The following is a 20448-nucleotide window of genomic DNA, read 5'->3' as shown; positions in this document are numbered from 1 at the left end:
TAGAATTATGACCTCAAGGCATTGTGTTGGTTTTGAAACATCAAGCTGTCTGCTCAGTCACTGCTTCATGGGCGCTCTGACCAAATTAAACAGGAAACGGCCCTCCCCGAGCCTCACGGCTGGCAGGCCTTACCATTAAAAACTGATCTGTGATGACGCTGATTTCAATGATGAAACTAAGAAGAAATATGGTGCTTCCACCCCCAACAGGAATGCAAAATGAGGCTTTACACCTCTGTGTTAGCAACCTTTTTCCCCTACAGCAAGCTACAGGGCGTGTTTTTTGTAATATAAATAATTCAGGCATTCCACTTTGAGTTTGCCTTAGGACCAACAAACCATGACCCTAATCATGAAAGCAGGCTGTTAAAAGCACGATCCGTGATTCACATGTCAACAACGGTGTCGCCATGCTGCCTGAATTTAAAACACAGGATTGGAACATGTCCTTCCTGTCTTATCAATAAAACATTTGTGTCTCGTGTAATAAACTTACAGATCTGGAAGTTGTGCAACAAAGCTGTGATTGCATGAGTGGAAACTAACCAGTACAGTGATGTGACAGACAACTTTGTTAGCTTCAAAAGTTCTTCTTTATTTAGGCACTGGCTGAAAATGACAAAGAAAAGTCACAAAATAATACACTTTATTAATGGGAACACATAACACTACAAAACATTATCACAGTTCTGTACCATACTGAAATGTAACAGGACTTTTTTTTGATGTGACTGAGATGACAACATAATTACACATACAGTAAGCAATAGAACAAGAACACATAATTATCTGATCAAATAAACGCAAACAGAAAAAAATAATCACTTGAAGAGGTGTTTCATACTGTCAGTGAGATAGAATCTAGCTTTTTTTTCTTCTTTTAAATATACAACAACGCAAACGTAACTTCATTTAGTTCGGATCATAAATGACGACGACTGTTCTGAGCTCCCGAAGGCAGGTTTACATTTCCAGGAGCTTTATGTCACATGACACGATTCCTAGAGAGCCCTGAGTTTTCTTCCTTCATGTGTTCGGCTTAATTCTGAGGATTGAAAACGCACAGACGATGGTGCACACACACACACTTAATAGTATAAAAGTAAAACAAATGAATCACAGTCTTATAAATATAACAAAACAAAACAGAATTTCTGGTAAAGCTGCAAAGCCGTAAACGTTTCTGACAGCAAATGATTCGAAATAATGTAAATAATGTCACAAATGTTATGAATTTCTCAGTACTGAGATGGCATCACTGTGAATGCGTTACATTTTTTAACTGTTATGCATCCATTTCACTGTGATCCGAGCATTAATGCCACAAGTCTAAATACAGAGATTTTTTTGTTGGGTTCTGTTAATCTAACATTGAAGATATTCGATTTTGCAGCTTGACCAGAAATGTAAAACCGAAGCGTCACAGGAGTTGTGGAGTATTTCTGACATGAGGAGGCATGTATGTATTTATGTATGTATGTATGTATGTATGAGTCATGTAGAGTGCTATCTGAGCATTTACAGGGTAGATTAAAGTGGCTTTACAGTGACTGATCAAACAAAAAATGTGTTTGTTTGAAATCTTCTCCAACAATCGGCATCTTGAACAGCAATAATTTAAGGGACTGTTTCAAAATTACCATCGAAACCAATTCCCCTTTTGGTGCGATCTCTTCCAAGAGACTGCGTGAATGGGAATGAAATGGTGCTGATTCTCGAGAACATTTAATGCACGAATACCCGAGATTAAGCTTAAGGACCTAAATGATTTAAATACTGATGTGTCGTACCAGAATAAGTGAAATGAACTGTCTCTGTTAGATAACACAAACACAAATATCTGTAAAACAACTTTGAAAATATTCAAAGGGATCACATTTTATGGCACCGTTTCCTAAGTGCAAATGATCAAAGAAAGGCAACAGGGGCAGACACGCGCACAGAAGTAAGCAAGTACAGTATGAATAGTTAATCTCTGTACTGAAAGTGGTATTGCTGCAGTCACCCAGTGATTTCAAACCCATTACCAGGAAATCTGGAAATTACTGGATATCCAAAGCACTTTAAAACTAAATCTTACATAAAAAAGGGTGTAGTTATGACAGTTACAACTTCTTCGCTCAAACTGCTGTATTATAATTAATAAGGGGTTCTTAGAGCACTGAGTGATCTGACGAGGGGGTGACCTTAGTGGGCTGTAAGTTTATGAATGTGCAGCCGTGTTGGGTCAAGAGGAAGCGCGTCTCTGCTGCTGAAGCCCTGCTCTGGCTTTCTGCTTGTCGTACTTGACCGAGATAATAAGGAACACCAGCAATGTGACGCCCTGGATCCCCGCCAAGAGGAAGAAGTAGTAATGCAGAGAGCAGTCATTGATATTACCTGCAAGAGAACAAAATAAGGACATGTTATTAATAGAATATGTGAGAGTTTAGCTGAGAATGTGCACGATGAAACTGGCATTCATGTAACTCTTAAAAAGTTGGGAGCTGCATGAAGGAAAAAAAAAAAAGAAGACAAATATGGAAATCTGGAGAACAAAAGCATTGCAACATATTCGGAGGGTGACAGCAGGAGGGTTCTTTGTCACAAAGTACTTCTCCACGTTAAAAGAATACCAAAGGCAAAGGTAAATGGCCACGAGCTTGCAACTGTGTCAGGTTGCTGTGTGTTCAGCAGACATAAAAGGGGTGCTTGAAGTGAGCATGTTAAGGAAACACGATTCTGTCAGGAATTAGGATGGAGCGAGTGAGTGGGGGGGCTGAGGGCTTGTTACTTCTCACTTCACCATTGTGAAATCTTGTGAAAGTGAAGACAATTGACCCCACACTTCAGCGCTGATAAAGGAAAGCGGTATTGAAGCAACAGAGCAATGCAAGCCCTCAGCTATGATTCCAGCCCAGGAGTCTTTCATCGGCATTAAAGCGATTTTTGTTCCTGGTGGGACTGGGATGTGATTAAAGAAAAGAGAAAAAAAAGAAAGGTGGAAAAAATAAACTGATGCTTCCACTGTGATCTGTGGGACTTTCTTTTCTATTTTGGAGCCAGGAAGAGAAGACAAAAAGACAAAGCAGAGGGTTGCAGAAGACAAAGAGGAAGCAGTGATGGTATTTGCTGACATTCCCTGCACATTTATTCCTAATGGATTTGGCAAATCCAGCCCGACATCGGCCAACTTTGACTGTCTTAGCATTTGCTACACTGTTGGCTGAAGTGGCCATTCTCATTCAGCGACAAAGCTCGAGAGGACAGCTTAAAACAAATCCTGTTTTGGTCATGCTAGGGGTTTACATGAAGGGCAAAGCCGATACAGTTGGTTTCGCTGGTCAAGTATGGTGACAATTGGATTGGCATTAAAGCAGCTTTTTGTACAAATGACCGTGCGAGACAGATCAATTGACTTTCAGCCAACAGCATGAGACGATGCTGTGAACTACTCTGCTGGACACGGAGGGATTTTTAGGCTATTATTATTATTATTATTATTATTATCTATAAATGTGGAAATGTGAAGCCCAGAGTAATCTGACGGAGAAGCAGGCTTGATTTTAATTAGATAAGCGTCTGAATTAAGTCAAGTTCTGTGTACTCACGTGGAGTCTAATTATGCCTGTCAGTTTAAAGTTAACAGGCCCCTAGGTTAAGGTAGTATATGGTATACAGCATATGGTCTAAGATTTTTCATTTATTTCATTCTTTTACTTTTCTAATGATTTTACTGAGCAATTAAGAAACATGAACAGTGTGCTGCAGGCATGCACTCACTTACTGAATCACTGAGATTACGTTTAAAGTCAGCAGTTCTAACACACAGTGAGGTTGAGCCTTTAGTCTAAACACAAAACACAACACAAACATACACAGAGAATACAGAATGTGTAGTTCACAGTATGTTGCTTTAAACTGTCTTTTTTGTACAATATTAGGATGATGACTGAAAATAAGAAGAAATATAACAAGGACCTTTAATCACATGAGGTTCATTAGAATATTAAACACAGACATATTAAACAAAATCAGGTAAATCTAATTTTAATACCACAAAAATATTTGACTTTTTAATCAATTATTGAAGATGTCATTCTCCTTCTCTACCTTAGCTATCATAAATGTTAGGGACTTTGGCCATAACCACTTGCATGTGTGCTCTGGGATATTACCACGGACCTCAAATATCAACGTGTGTCAAACGGACCAGACCTCTGTATTGAAAATCATATGAGAGCTGGGTTTAAGACTGTGACCCAGACACCAAAGCAGAGTTTTCACTTGAAGAGTTAACAATTTCCACGGCTGTCACAGTCAGAGCCTTTTCCTTTTCTCTATCACTCATATCGTTGCCCCATGAATTCAGCCGCCACGTTGAGGTTGGCGTACTGTGGCATCTGAGGGAAGATATTAAGCGGAAAGAAACCTAACTGTGGTGCATGCCAATGTAAGACAGCTCACAATGCTTTGTTTACCCATTCTACTTGCTAGATTCACAGACTCCCTGTGACTCCACTCCACAAACTGAAATTCAAGTTGAAGGTTGCACTGGAGGAGATCCAGCGCACATTACCAAAGCACAAGTGCAAGACGACAGAACAGAACTTACAGTGATCTCCAAAGAACAGCTACACTGAAGGCAGTCCAGAGACACTCGGCGAGTGAGCTGCCAAATTTAAATCAGGTGAGGTTTTAAGGGTGGATCGCACAGTGCGTTCCAGGCAACTGAGTGACTGCTGAATGTTCTGCACCAACTAAAATGCTGTCGTGCTTACACAGCCAGTTAAATGTCTGTGTAACTTAACTTTTCTAGAAATTATTGAAAATTAGCCCTCTTCCTTTAAGGATGTTCATTGATTTCAGCCTGGCCTCAAGTCTTAGATCAACTGCCGTCGGTCCTTACTGCTCACTAAAAATATAAAAAAAAATAGAAATAAATCAAAGAAGGGATTATGGAGGACAGGCAGTCAAACATATGGGTGCTTTGAGAATACTGGAGGGCAAGATGACTTAACAAATGCATACATAAATCTGTCCATCTGACCCGCCATAATTTATAAATAATAATGAACAAATGAACAGCTGTGACTTACAAAAAAATGCCAGTTTTACATAAAAAGGTTTTTACAGAAAAGCCACAACTCACTGCAGAGGTGCGATCCACAGCTTCAAGTTCCTTCTAATCAAAGAGCAGAATTTGTGGCAGAGCTCATCAGATAACACCGTGCACATTGTGCAAATACAGATGGCCATATTCCCACTCGCTGTGCTGTACGCACGTTCTTGTGGATAATTAGACATTAAGGCGAACAAAGCAGCGCTGCTACGATAGGATACATCCCTCAGGAGCGACTCCTCGTCAATGCCCTGTGCACTGGGCTGTTTCTATAGCTTGAAACCTTTGATCAAGGAACAAAGACGCAGCTGATGACTTTGACCCGGGCTGAAGTTTTAGCTTATTTTGTGATGTCATCTTAATCTGGTCAAGGGTGTAAATTGTGAGAAATAGATCAAAAACCAAGACAGTGTTTAAATAATTCATGAAGATGAAAAAACAATGTGTTTGACAGCAGGGCATGAAAGGAGAGGGGTTAGCGCGGTGAAGGTACTTAGATTTTCAATCGATAATTCACAGATGGTAAACAAAGAAGAGTCTGCTGCGGTAGTCTTAATTCACAAAGCAGTATTGCATAAAGTAATATAGCATACAAATGATGTATGGGAACACATATACATGCTCAATAGTAATAACAAGAGTGTTTACTAAAATATGACCCATTTAATGTAGGATATAGACCATAGAAAAATAAGTGCAAGGTCTACAGAAACATATTCAACAACCTCTGAGTTTGCTCCCGGGTGCTCGGCCTGCAACAAACCAAGATTTTACTAAAGTTTCCTTCAATTTAAAGTAAAAAAAAAAATCAAAAAACCAAAACCTTAAAGTAGCTTTAATAATATTCTAACAGATGACTGGATCACAAACCTTGTTCTAGTTTTGCAAATCTACCAGAATGAAAACTGCTGCTGGTAAAAAAAGTAACATCCAATTTTTTGGAGCAGTACTGAAAACAGTGCAAGGTTCTGATGCAACCTATTGTTTTCGAACATATGTTTACGGTTTTCAAAGTATTTAATCAATTGTTGGGAGAAAAAATATGCCCAAAAGTTCTCCCATTGAAATGGATGGGAGGGCTAGAATGTGCCAACTGAATGACAGCTTGGAAGAAGCTGCAAAATTCTTAAAATGTGCTTTAACCATCAATTTATCACCAAATTGAGGTGAACTCAGTTTTCTTTTAAATGATATCTTCTTTATACCCAATACAGTATTTTTATCTGTAGGCATCTAAGAGGATTGCCATCTACTTGCCCACTAAAGGTCAATCATAATTTTTCATCTTTTGTCTCACTCCTCTGAGCACATTTTTAACACTAATCAAAAAATCAAGCACAACTTCGTCCAAGGAGATTGCTATCCTATTTTTACCCTAGTGTGACTGAACCAAAGCACGAGGGCACAGGTGTGTGTTGGCTTTTAAAATTAAAGCCCTTGGATTATTACTGGAAATGCAGTATGCTTTAAAATCTGCTAAGTTTTCAATATAAAAGCACTCACTGGCCAACAAGCACTTTGCTACTGGGATTTTTTCATGTTTACTTCAACAAATTTCACTTGCTGACTCCAAATCTGAAAAATGCTTTGATCTCAAACATCACGTTTTTTAAGTTATAGTATTCCAAATGTTGGACAAATAAGATGAACGGACAGAAACAGCGATGCATTTCAGCATTTAAGAACAAACTCTGATCTCCCGAAAAGTGAAGCCAAAATTAAGGAAGGTGTTTTTGTTGGTCCTGAAATCCCTGAACTTATAATTGACAATAACTTCCAAAGGACACTGACGCTAACTGAAGCAGCACATTGGGAATCATTCACACAGGTTATCCAGAGTTTTCTTGGAAATCAAAGAGCAGAAAATTATGCTGAGGTTGTGGAAACATGCTGAAAGTCCACCAGCTAAAAAAAATGTCACTGAAGATGCACTTTTCACATTCTCATCTCAACTTTTTTCACCACAAAATCTGGGAGATGTCAGCGATGAAAACAGGGAAAGATTTTATCAAGATATAAAAAGTGACGGAAAATTGGTATCAAGGAAAATTTAATCTAAGCATCACGTGTCACCACTGTTGTTTCTTGGATGTGCAGTACAAGTGCAAAAGCAAGTGCCTCAAACACTTTTGAGCTGGTCTTGTTTTATTTGAGCTGCCAGAAATATGCTTAGACACAGATCTCATATAATATCAGTGTAATAAATAGATAAACTGGTATAAAGTTCCTAGTAGCAAACAAAAAATGTGTTATGTAGTATTTATAGCCTGAGTTTCAAAAGTCTTATGGTAATTATAGGCATAAAAACATCCAATTACTTACTGGCAAATGCTTTGACCCTTCAGCTTTTTTTTGCCAATCTTTTAAGCTACAAGCAACAATCAGCAAAGTCCAACAGCCAGCAACACTAAAGACTCTAGAGGCGTCTAACGGGAACCATCAGTTTCTTAATAGAGGGAGGAAAAAAAAACCTTAAACCCTAACCTGCACCACACAATGCAACAGAACAGGCAGGAGCAACAACCCCACTTCATAAAAATCCCATCGTTTAGCTAAATCTTAAATTACATTCAAGCTCCACCCCTCTCCAGTGCCCACTTGGCTGCAAAGCACTTTTGAAAAATATAAAAAACTAATTACAGCAGCACAAGACCAAACAAGGACATACTTAGAAAAAGCACGCATTAATAAAGCTGATAAACATTTGACAGATGTATGAAAATTAAATTCAAAGCGAGGTAGTGAGGGGAGAAAAAGAGTACCGTAATTGTCGGGCTATAAGCCGCTACTTTTTGCACAAGCTTTGAACCCTGCGGCTTTTAGTCAGGTGCGGCTTTTCTATGGATTGTCCGTGATTTTTGTCATATCGTAAGACGATTTGTTTTGTGTGTTCCGCTGTTGTACGGCACTACGTTGCCTGGCGGAAGGATCGGGGTTCAAGAGTGGTATGTTAGTCACATGTCCGTCCGCCAGGCAACGTAGTGCCGTACGAAGTAGCGCGAAAAACAAACTTCAAAGTAGCGCTACGCGTTCAGCGGGAGGCGTGGATGATGAGCGGCGATAAACTTGCAAGTTATGCCCAAAAAGCAAGTTATGCCCAACTCCACCGGTGGATTCTGACAGCGTGGAAAAGTGTGAAAACATCCACGATCACCAACGGATTTTGAAGGGCTGGACTGCTGCATGATGGAGAGGAGGACACCGCCACGGCCCTTCTGAGGGTGTTCGACTCTGACACTGACAATGAGGATTTCTTTGGTTTTGAAAGTGACAACGAAGGAGAGAAGAAGAGTGGATGACGAAGCCATCCTGAGCCTGTTTGTATCCGACACTGGAGAAGAGGACTTTGGTGGTTTTAGTGCGCAGGAAGAAGAGAAAGATGGTGGTGAATGACTGACTTTTCTTCTTGTTAAAGCTGTGTCACTGCACCTGAGCCTAAAAGGTAGTCCGAATCTATTTTTCTGGTGTGCTGTAGGCTACTGTTATGTACTACATGTGCAAATATGTACCCATAACTTGTTTTTCAAAATATTAATAAAAGTGATGTCTCCAAACAGCCATCTCTTTCCTGACAATTCCCTTTGTGCATATTCTCTTACATATGATAAGTCAACATTGAAACACCTGCGGCTTTTGGTCAGGTGCGGCTAATGTATGTACAAAACAGGATTTTCCCCTGATTTTAGCTTGTGCGGCTAATATTTAGGTGCGCTTTGTAGTCCGGGAAATACGGTAGTACTGCTGATACACTTGTTACTAAAATGTTGCCATGTTTAGAGGATCTGTTTGGCAGCTCTGAGTTAGTAAATTTCAAGGTTGTGATTAGACTGAATGCCGCAAACAGGAGGGGTCACCCATCCAATACTGGAGCGTTGTAAACTTGTGGGATAATTTACCTGCAAGTGGGCTTGAGGAGACCATGTGAGTCGAAATGAAATGGGTCAATATCAATTTAATGTTTGAAAATGGATCAATTGATCCAGACCTTCGGTATTATAACCCAACATTTTAATGCTCCAGTGACTTCAATGCCATCTTCAGCCTGAGAATGAAATCGGGGGAAAGAATCGATGCATGTTTGCTTCAGCAATAAATATTATTTTCTGCAGCTCTCTGCCAGCTTGGAAGACTTCATGATTGATCCTGAGGTTGCTACAACAGGCTAACCATATGTATGCGCCCCCTATTACTTCTGGCGTGTATACAGACCTGCACAGTCCTTTCAGACAGAGTTTATGTTAAATTCTACAGATCTGACACTAGAGGCTTCTATTAACACCCTGACATTTCACGAAGCCCGGCCCAACAGGATGTGCGAACGTCAGCTCGCTGTGAATATCGGAACATGTGCCAGACATCTGACATAACATCAGCCAGGACTTGAATGCTGGTAAAAGAAAAGGCCATTTCCTGTCACGTGACTACAGAAATTCACAAAAACCATTCACTAACAGTGAATAAAACCTACACAAAAGGGAAGGGGAATTAAATGCAAGCGCCATTATCTAAAGACAAAAGCCTTCTCTTGTGTAAAGGATAATATTGCATAGAGCGTAAAGGCTGATGCTTGACTGACTTAGCCTGAGAATAAAAGTAGCTGCAGTGTTTTTATACCAGACCTATAAAAATACCAATGAGAGAATGTGATGGATGACTACTCAACCAGATGTAACTACGGTGGAATACAATTTGTTGTGAGATTTAAGGGATCAATAATTTCAACACGAGCTTGAAAGGTTTCAAGTTTGAGAGCTAAAATGTTGCATAAAGCACTCTGCGGACCACTGCCGTGTCCTTCAGTTGCACACACACAGGGTCATTCACCCCAAGAACAAGAGCAGGTTTTGTACCCATCTAAATATACCAGACATAAGGATTATCACACACAGAAAACAAACAAAGAAGAACATCTAAAAACTAAAGACTCATCTGCAGTGGCATTGACGTTTGAGCTGCACAAGTGAAGAGAAGCTCACTCAGCAAAATAGGTCATAACTGGGCAGAAAATTAAAAAGATAATAGAAAATTTTCAATGACTGGCTCTTTGCTGACTCTGTCCAAATGAGGCAGGCTCCGTGAGGAAAAATGTTGCCCATCCCAGGGTTGGAGCATGCACGAGACTGCAGATTCCTTCTTAAGATGAGCAATAGAATGACTTGCATATCATTTAAGCCATTTAAATCTTGGACGAGTGCTATAACTATCTCTGTGATGCAGAAAATTACTGGAAATAAAAAGGGAACTACACTACTATTCAAAAAACAAATATAATTTAAAATTTTAAAACCAAACGCTTACAGTGTTGTCAGAAAGTCCTTTGTAAACACATTTTACTTGCTAATTGTATTTTAGTGATGAAAAAGAGGCTTATGTGCTCCCTTAGTTTCTAAGACTTTTAAACAATAACTGACCAGTAAATGGACTGGTTTATATATAGTGCCTTTCTACTCAAGTTGTCCCCTTCCCACTACAAATCTTATTTACCCTTAAACATTTATTCATACAGTGCTATGGCGAGGTGCACTGTTCCATCATTCACACTCAGGCATCAGGTGCAAGTTGGGGGTCAATATCTTGCCTGAGAATATTCCGATCGGTGAGTGGTAGTCAACCCCTTCTAACATCTGAGCCACGGGCACCTCTGGTAACGCTAGTAGCTGGGCTAAACACACTCTGGCCTGATGACCACCATCCATGTTCAGTGCAATTACCGCTTAAACAAAACATTTTCGGGATCACAGCTTACACACATTTACTTTGTAGCACACTGCCAAATCATAAGAAGTCCCTGATGAGATAAAGAAGGGACATAAAAGACAATCATCTGGAAAGGGTTACAAAGCTATTTAGGAGGCTCTCAAACTCCACAGCTCAACGACCCACAGCAACAAAGATTACTGGAACAAGAGCGAACAGCAGGAATAGCCAAACCTCTTAAAACTTCCCAAGAGCAAGTCTCAACAGATGCAAGGAATGACAAGTCTCTGTCACCTCAACACGTGTCTATTTTTGACTCCACTAACCAAAACACACTGGGCAAAAATGATGCTCTTGTGCTTGCAGAAATATTGTGATGGCGCATCACAACCAAAAGCAATAATTGGATTTCACAAGTTCTTCTATAATATGTTTCAAACCTATTTCAATGTGAGAATTAAGGAGTTGCAAATAGATATATCCTTTAACCACAGTTACAAGTAATATTCTGAGTACCACAGTCTTTCTGTTTCAGTCTGCTGATGGTAACAGGGGTGCACAATGAGATTTAGGTGCAAGTTTGCGAACCTTTTGTCACAATGCAAATGTGTCCACACATTCATACTGGATACACTATTTTTCTGGCATGCTTTCTCACATAAGAAGCTGTGTTTACGCAGGTTTAACCTTTAGTTTTTTTAAAAAAATACGTGACACAGTTTAGTTTAGGGGGAAAAAAGAAGTAAATATGAGGTTGAATACTTTGTTATGAGGTGCCGTAAGGGACATTATTACTGAAACGCTCTCACACACACTACTGAAACGCTCTCACACACACTACTGAAATTTTAGCTCTCACACACACTACTGAAACGCTCTCACACACACTACTGAAACGCTCTCACACACACTACTGAAATTTTAGCTCTCACACACACAACTGAAACGCTCTCACACACACTACTGAAACGCTCTCACACACACTACTGAAACGCTCTCACACACACTACTGAAACGCTCTCACACACACTACTGAAATTTTAGCTCTCACACACACTACTGAAACGCTCTCACACACACTACTGAAATTTTAGCTCTCACACACACAACTGAAACGCTCTCACACACACTACTGAAATTTTAGCTCTCACACACACAACTGAAACGCTCTCACACACACTACTGAAATTTTAGCTCTCACACACACGACTGAAACGCTCTCACACACACTACTGAAATTTTAGCTCTCACACACACAACTGAAACGCTCTCACACACACAACTGAAACGCTCTCACACACACTACTGAAACGCTCTCACACACACTACTGAAATTTTAGCTCTCACACACACTACTGAAAAGCTCTCACACACACTACTGAAATTTTAGCTCTCACACACACAACTGAAACGCTCTCACACACACTACTGAAAAACCAAGGCATTTCAGTTGAACAGGAAGGCATTTCAGTTGAACAGGAAGGCATTTCAGTTAAACAGGAAGGCGTTTCAGTCGAACAGGAAGGCGTTTCAGTCGAACAGGAAGGCGTTTCAGTCGAACAGGAAGGCATTTCAGTTAAACAGGAAGGCATTTCAGTTAAACAGGAAGTTAATTCTTGACAAGGAAACTGAAGGAAAAAGTGTTAGATTTCAAACAAACCACCACACAGATGTCTACTCAGCAACCTGTTAGTTAGGGGTGGGTTTTTATAATCGATTTATTGATTAAAATCGATTCTGGCTTGGATAACGTGAAATCGATTCATTAAAATCCTGAATCGATTTTTTAATATAAATTTATTTTACCCGAAATGCCAGAATCTCTGGTGAAACCTCACAAAATTTCAACAACCACCAAACAGCTAAGACAGTAAATGAGAGCAGGTACACGGCTTCTGCACAAAGACGTAAACACACAGCGCGGACCCGCGGATCAGAATCAGTGAGATGTCGCCTTTCTCACCCGACAGCACGGACACGGTCGGGGCTGAAAGCCGACAGCTCGCTGACTCTGATCTGTCGGCAGGTCCGCGCTTTGTTTTCACGCCGTTTTTGCGCCGATTCTAAAGCTGTTAGTTTGATCTCTCTCCAAACAATATTGACTGAACCAGCAGCAAAAGAAGATCCAAACTGCGCTTCACATAAACATCGTCATGAATTCCCTCACTGTTTTGCTTCCACCACGATAAAATCGCACGTCATGCACAGCCCTCTCTCTCTCTCTTTCTCTCTCTCTGTACTTCAAGAACAGTTTCCCGTCTAAAAATCTGTTTTCTGTATTATTCGCTTGCTTGTTATGCACAAGTCTACTGTTGTTTACAGCGCAGTCGGCCGCTGTTTTTTTTTTTGTTTCATTTTACATACTTCCGAAAAGAAAACCTAATTTCTGCCGTTCAATACTGAATAAATTTAAACTTTTTAAAATTATGCAAAATGCAAAACGTTAGCCGTGTCTCTAATAAAACCGCTGTAACGTCACAGGTAACGTTCATATGTTAATGGTTTTCTTTCGTTTTTGATGTACTGCAGAATATTTTTTATAAAATCCCAGGCCAGGAAAACCACCTTCATGTTTTTATGTGTTTTATCTTCAGCTACTTTGACACAAAGGCATCTGCTGTGATGCTCACACCTTTGATAAAGTCTTGCGTGTGTCAGCTTCCTTTTTTTAAATACAAAAATATGTAAATGTACTGATCTGAATTATAATATTTCTGACTGTCAAAATTCCCCATAATCAAATCGAATTGAATTGAATCGAATCGTGGAACAAATCGATTCTGGACCTTAGTGAGACAGCTGCATTACTTAACAATATATTAGCCTCAGCATAAGTCAAAATTTAGAATAGCGGGAGACGTGCATTATCCTGGTTATTTTTTTTGGCATATGTGCTTTTTGTCTTTTTTTTAGCAAAGAAAAATATCTTAAAATCATCAAAAAAAACCAGGGAGAGAAGGCTTAGCGTTCCTCCATTTAGCACAATGGATATGATATTTACTCAAAAGTATTGTTAAGATATTCATTGTGTGTACTCATGTTGTACAGTGTTTAACTGCATTATGGTTACTGTGGTCTAACAGAGACAGTATTTTAGTTGCCACCACAAGGAGGCACTGTTTCATTGTAAGAGCACGGATGCTGCGTCATCACGCCCCTAAGAAAAAAAAAAGTATACCACAACGAAAATGGCACCCATGAGAAAAGTTTTGCCGCATGTTGATGAGGAATAAAGTTCCCAAAAATATTAAGGACATTTTTGCCTCCGTCGTCATTTTCCTTCGAGTTGATCGCTGTCGATGCTGCAATACTCAACAAGTATGATGATGTTAATAATGTCTGAGACATCCAATGCTAGATGATCCATATAAAAAAAATTATGATGTAATTCAAACAGTGGCACATCATTAATATTTAGGGAAATCCAATTTTTTAAGTTGCACCAAATACATTGTGTGATAGGGCATAGGAAAAAAAAAGATGTTCTAGGGTTTCATTTTCATCAGTACAAAAAGAACACTGATCCACCTCAAAGCCAAATCTCTTTTTTTAGAAATTCTGCCACAGTATTAGTTTTGTTTAAAGTGTGTTTCTTTAACTTTAGGTAGAATAGGCTATTTCATAAATTTTTAGTATGCTTTATCCAGTGTATATGAAATAACTAAATTAGAACCATGCCATGTAACCATTCTGTTGTAACTATGAAATATTTTGTCTTTGAAGAAACTACTAACAAATTTCTTATTGCATTTTTATCAAACAGCTGACATTGCCCTAGCAATAAATTTGGGAGCACTGATGAGAAATTATTGTATATCATAAAAATTTTAATCAAATGAAGCAGAGGCAGTGGGACCAGTTCACAAAATTTGTTATATTCTCTTTGAGAACAGTTTAGACAATATTTTTCTGAAAAGTCTGTGTAACTTAGAATGACACCGTTATCATCCAACAAATCTGTTATGAATATAATATTTTTGTTCAAACCAGTCACTCTTGAAAATTGATTTTTGATTAAGTGTTATTACCCTATTATTCCATAAGGTTGAATTATGGGGAGAAGTTGTGGGTAAATCTCATTTTCCCAAAAATGCAACGTCTGTTTTGGAAAGTTTGATATCTTTATGGGGATTTTATTTGCCGCAAAATCACATTTCAAAATAAAGTCTAATCCTGTATACTATTTTATTAAACAAGAATCATGGGATGTGGAGCTAAGTAGAGTCTGGCTGTGACAGACAAGATTTTAACCATTTAATTCTAAGGGTGCCAACCATAAATTCCAATTCTGGAGTTTTGATACCACCTTTATTGTATCCCTTCACAAGCTGAGATCTTTCTATGTAATGGGTTTTATTCCTCCACAAAAATTCGAACACATTTCTATTTATGGTTTTCATGGTATTTATCGTTTTTTTATTTTTTATATTGTTTACGTGGCGCAAAAAAGGTTGGGGACTGCTGTACTAGCAGGTTGCTGAGTAGAAATCCTTGTAGTGTTTTGAAATATACCACTTCTTCCATCAGTTTCCTTGTCAGGAAACAACTTCCTGTTCAGCAGAAATGCCTCTGCTAAAATTTCAGTAGTGTGTGTGAGAGCGTTTCAGTAGTGTGTGTGAGAGCGTTTCAGTAGTGTGTGTGAGAGCTAAAATTTCAGTAGTGTGTGTGAGAGCGTTTCAGTTGTGTGTGTGAGAGCGTTTCAGTAGTGTGTGTGAGAGCGTTTCAGTAGTGTGTGTGAGAGCGTTTCAGTAGTGTGCGTGAGAGCTAAAATTTCAGTAGTGTGTGTGAGAGCGTTTCAGTAGTGTGTGTGAGAGTGTTTCAGTAGTGTGCGTGAGAGCTAAAATTTCAGTAGTGTGTGTGAGAGCGTTTCAGTAGTGTGTGTGAGAGCGTTTCAGTAGTGTGTGTGAGAGCGTTTCAGTTGTGTGTGTGAGAGCTAAAATTTCAGTAGTGTGTGTGAGAGCATTTCAGTAGTGTGTGTGAGAGCTAAAATTTCAGTAGTGTGTGTGAGAGCATTTCAGTTGTGTGTGTGAGAGCGTTTCAGTTGTGTGTGTGAGAGCGTTTCAGTAATAATGTCCCTTACGGCACCTCATACTTTGTTATGCTACTGCCGTGTGCAGTTATATTACAGCCACTGTACCTTCTTAGTTAAACCTTTAAGTGTCTAATTAATGGTCATCTAAGATTTTGGTACCTTCTTTGATCTTGTCTTTTAAAAATATGAAAACACAAATCAGCCATGATCGTCCCTGACTTCTTTACCAAACCGAAAGTTTGAATCTGCAAAACAAGGAGAAAGCTGAATTCTCTCTGTGACATTTTACCTACACTGACTAACAGAGGCTTGTGCAGAGAAGGGGGATGATAGAGCTACAGCATGACAGGAGGGCTGAGCATCTACCAGTGTGATGCCAAACTAGCAGCGCCATCTCCATGTAATGCTCGAGGGACAGCTTTACTTAAGAGGAACAGGCCTATGTAATCAGACCCCCAGCCTGTGATTAATGCTGCTGTCTGTCTTCAGGCCTGTGCAGGTCAGTACAGCTCGGCACAGCTCACCCAAGACGCTGTTTACCGCACGCCATGTTGCCTGCAGCCATGGAAATAAGCTGAATCTTTTCCACGTAGAGAGCCAGGAGATGTGGAAAAAAGCTAGCATCCAACAAAATGTGAAAAACAGCCACAATAACAAACAGCATAAACCCTGACTGTACGTAATGCCTAAGCTTTGTGCCGTATGTCTTTAATCAGTGGCCAGGAGGGTGTTTTGTTCCATTTCTGCAGTTCACCTTCTTTTTTTGGAAAGCAAAGGGAGTCTTACGGGCAGAACAACTTTAGCTTACCTTCCCCTCAAGTTATGCACGGCTGAGCTGGATATATGAGGCATGCAAAGCATTTTCTAGTGCTAACATCATCAGAAGTACCACCCTACCTGTCGGTACACTGTATTAATGAGCTATTAGGTGTTTGTGGATAAACAATTTACAGTGTTGGCTTATTTACTGAATGCTCAGGGAAAAGTGCATCTGGGTGGGGAGCCTCTACTCACTGGGAGTCCATCCATCTGCTGCCACCACCACGCTATTCATTCTAGCACTCGGACAGATTTACACAAACCTTTTGTCGTTAGTCTGACATGTCTATTTATAATGTGAAACACTCTTAAAACAAGAGACCTGTGCAGGGTGTTGTCCCCCTCCTTTCTGTGTATAATTTACAAAGTCTTTAAGTGGATTTTAAATTAGCTCAAGCTTTTGAACATTCTTAAGCTATGTTCCTGGAAGATTAATTTCAGGCAGTCTGAATCGATGCCTCTCTTGTGGTTTTATACCTAAAGTCGATGTGGGAATACAATAGTATGTGGTCTAGCACTGGGTACCTAACAGGATGCTTGGCAAAAGAGGTGACAGGTGACTTACAGATAGCGCTGAGAATCACGTCACTACTGTGTGTTTTGATAATGATGAAGTGATGAGAACAGGTTGAAAAGAAAACCAGCTTTTATTTCAAGTTTAAGCACAAGTGCTTGAAGTCTTCGCCTTTGTGGTAGCTTCACCTACACCAAATGGTTCCAGGACCACATTTTTCAATAATACAAAAACACGCACAGACATATGTGTGCGCTTACACTTCCACAAACATACAGGTGCACGCACACACGTGCTATCTGCTTCAGTCGAGTTCTCTACCTCTTGATCACGGTACGTGCGACGTACCTGCCAAATTGGAATTATCATGAGCTAAAATATCTCTTACCGAAGTCTCTATGGGATGACATCCAGCCAATTGACTTGAGGGAGACAATAGCCAGCAATCCGGAGCCCACAAAGGATCCAATCCCAGAAAAGAAAAAGAAAAGCCCCATGATGGCACTCTGCATGGACTTGGGGGCTGCAGAATAGGCAAACTCCAGGCCTGCAATAAAGATGAAAACACATACGTAGAAATATATATGATTAAATGTTAATGTAACGCAGCTTTATAGTTTATATGGTACAACATGTAATGAAATATGACAAAAGCTGCCACTGATGATGTAATGTAACTTGGAATTCAGTGCTACTTAGACACAGGATTTAACCTAAACACGTTCTGAATAAATCCAAGTCTGAGATACTGGAGCAACAAGGTAACATAATTTACTTGGATACGAGCGGTGTGATAAATAATAATATGTGGAAATCTAAGTCTTTCCCGACTAAGATTAATGCTTCTTCACTTTCAATGTCATCTTCCGATGCATCTCTGGACCACTTTAAATTACATTTGGGGAAATGGGAAAACTTGCACGGAAGCAAATATGGCAAGCAGGATTGGTAGAGAAAACAATATTGTGTTGGTATGTCTAACAAAAAACTGTTCTTTTTAAAAGATAGTCCCCCAGATTTCAGATCATTTCAATTGAATGTCCTTCCTCAGAGACCCCAGAATATTACACAGTTTGTGCAAAACCCAGAGACAGCCTCTTGGTTTTAGACACACGGTTTTCTGGATTGTAAACTGTGGTAACGCCACTGATATAACAGCTTATCTGACTCATGATCTATTACAATTTACATGTTATTGCCCATAAAAGTAACCAGTACCCACTAGGTGATCAATGCGTTTAGGTTTAATCAAAGATCAATACTGTAGGAAGAGTAGTGATTTTTGTTACTTCTAGTGGACAGACAACTAAAAACATCAGGCATGCTGGTGTACATTTTATGGGCGGAGTAACATTTCAATCCCAACTCTTCACGTATTTATCCATCTGTGTAAAATAATTTTGTTTTTGTTTTTTGGGTGGGTTTTGTTGACTGTTCACTTGTTAATTGCAAAAGAATTCCTTGGCAGCTCATTTCCTATTGTGGCACTGGACTGTGGTGTTTGTAAGTACTAAATAATTTGTGGAAGACAAATTATTCAGTATTTACTGTGTGATGGAAAAAAAACAGACTGGAGGGGGGGGAAAAAAGAGCAAGAAACTTTCGAGAAAGAGAGAGGAGTATGGGGAGAAATCTGTGTGTCCTCTGCCTAAAACATTCTGTCTTGCTGCAAGCTGACATTGATAATTTCATGGCACCTCAAACATAGGAGCCCCTATAGCTACATCTGTCAGAAGAGATTAGGGACTTGTGCTTATGTGTGCCTTTTAACATCCTTGGAGGGTAACATTGTGCAAATTAACGTGATGAACAGTTTCTTGACAGATACCTGCGATAGTTCTGAGAAGGAAAGAAAGAAAGAAAGAAAGAAAGAAAGAAAGAAAGAAAGAAAGAAAGAAAGAAAGAAAGAAAGAAAGAAAGAAAGAAAGAAAGAAAGAAAGAAAGAAAGAAAGAAAGAGGGATCCTTTTAGAATAAAAAGGCACAGATAGATGTGGCAAATATTATCACTGGGTATGCATGAAAATAACCTATATAACCTAAATGCCTCACCTGCTTTCAGGGAGTGTTGAATGACAAGTTTCATTTTAATAAGGAACACAAAAACACTCAGAAGGGGAATACATATGTACATATCTGATGTATATATTGTTTTCTATTCCCAAGGTCAGAGGTTTTTTTATGGTTTAGAAAGTAACATAAGCCTTCTACTTTTTTCATAAGAAAAAAAACATGTTTAAAAATACTGCGGGCACTATTTTCTTTTCTTTTACGAGAGGGTTTTGCATTTTCTTGCCACCTTAAAGCAGACGAACTTGAGTGGCATATGTGGAAAGCATTACCCATTGCCGTACAAGACTGGGGACTGCAGTCAGAAAGTTTGATAGCACCAGAGGTTTTACACAGATTTATTCAAACAGAAGATGACTAAGGGGAAATATTCCTCTTTACCAGACACATGCCACAATTCTGTCAGACATTTTGTCTTGAACTAAGCCCTGTGGGATGGAGAGAGAGAGAGGGGAGAGCAAGTTTATTTTAAGGATCCCTATAGCTTTGTCAAATCCCGGATTTGACTTTCATAGGGACTCTCTTTACGCAAGTTCCAGTGTTTTATAGAAGCCTTATGCATTTCTGCTCAAGGGTTGTATAATACCCAAGCTCATTAAACAGATTTCAGTTTCCAAAGATTTTTAAAGATGACAAATGTTTTCTGAGGGAACTGGACTGACCAGATATTCCTTCAAGTCCTAAATATTAATGGTCTCATTTTCACTCTTAAGTAAGATATAAAGAATGTACTACACCGAGACCACACAATATGTTGTAGGACATTTCATAGTAGTGGGAGAATGACTCAATCATGCCTAGAGGGATTAACAAAGTTGAATCACTAAGGCAATGACTGCAAGAGAAAGTAAGCAAAAAAATACAGATTCCAATTAGATAGATAAGCAGAATGCGAGGTATATTGCCCTATTTTGTATGTCTGCATGCTAAAGGATAAAAATGGCCCACAGCTGCTACTCCGTTCAACGCAAAACAACTTCATAAAGAATTTCACATTTAGTGCATTTCTTACAAACACAAACAGCATTAAAGCAAATCCCCACATTATTGTATTACTGGGGCAATATGCTCTCCCCAAAGCTGTTAATGAAAAGGCATTTACTCTTCACACCAGGGCTCGCAAGAAATGAAATGACTCTCATTTCTCGCGAGTTTCTTACCGAGCAGTTTTGAGCCGATACCTGGAAAATGATCACAAACAGGACTGTAGCTGTTGT

At 39.4% G+C, this 20448-nt stretch overlaps 1 protein-coding gene across 2 annotated transcripts in view; it reads right to left on the bottom strand.

Moving 5' to 3' along the window:
- Positions 1 to 583: 583 nt before the first annotated feature.
- Positions 584 to 20448, bottom strand: part of slc15a4 (solute carrier family 15 member 4) — a 35648-nt gene continuing 15783 nt past the window's right edge. For both annotated transcript variants that reach the window (XM_086313653.1, XM_086313651.1), the window contains exons 8-9: positions 17552 to 17710; positions 584 to 2379 (exon numbers count right to left, since the gene is read on the bottom strand). In XM_086313653.1, the coding sequence (XP_086169779.1) occupies positions 2228 to 2379; positions 17552 to 17710 (311 nt within the window). In that variant the 3' untranslated portion in view covers positions 584 to 2227. The remainder of the gene's footprint in view (positions 2380 to 17551; positions 17711 to 20448) is intronic.

The sequence above is a fragment of the Aulonocara sp. 'chitande type north' Nkhata Bay genome, linkage group LG12 (genome assembly GCF_057382095.1).
Source record: "Aulonocara sp. 'chitande type north' Nkhata Bay isolate Kocher_YH1m ecotype deep benthic linkage group LG12, A_spYH_male_GT1.1, whole genome shotgun sequence".
In the NCBI taxonomy this organism is placed as follows: domain Eukaryota; kingdom Metazoa; phylum Chordata; class Actinopteri; order Cichliformes; family Cichlidae; genus Aulonocara; species Aulonocara sp. 'chitande type north' Nkhata Bay.
The sequence above is the reverse complement of the archived record's forward strand: the minus strand, read 5'-3'. Positions and strand labels throughout refer to the sequence as shown.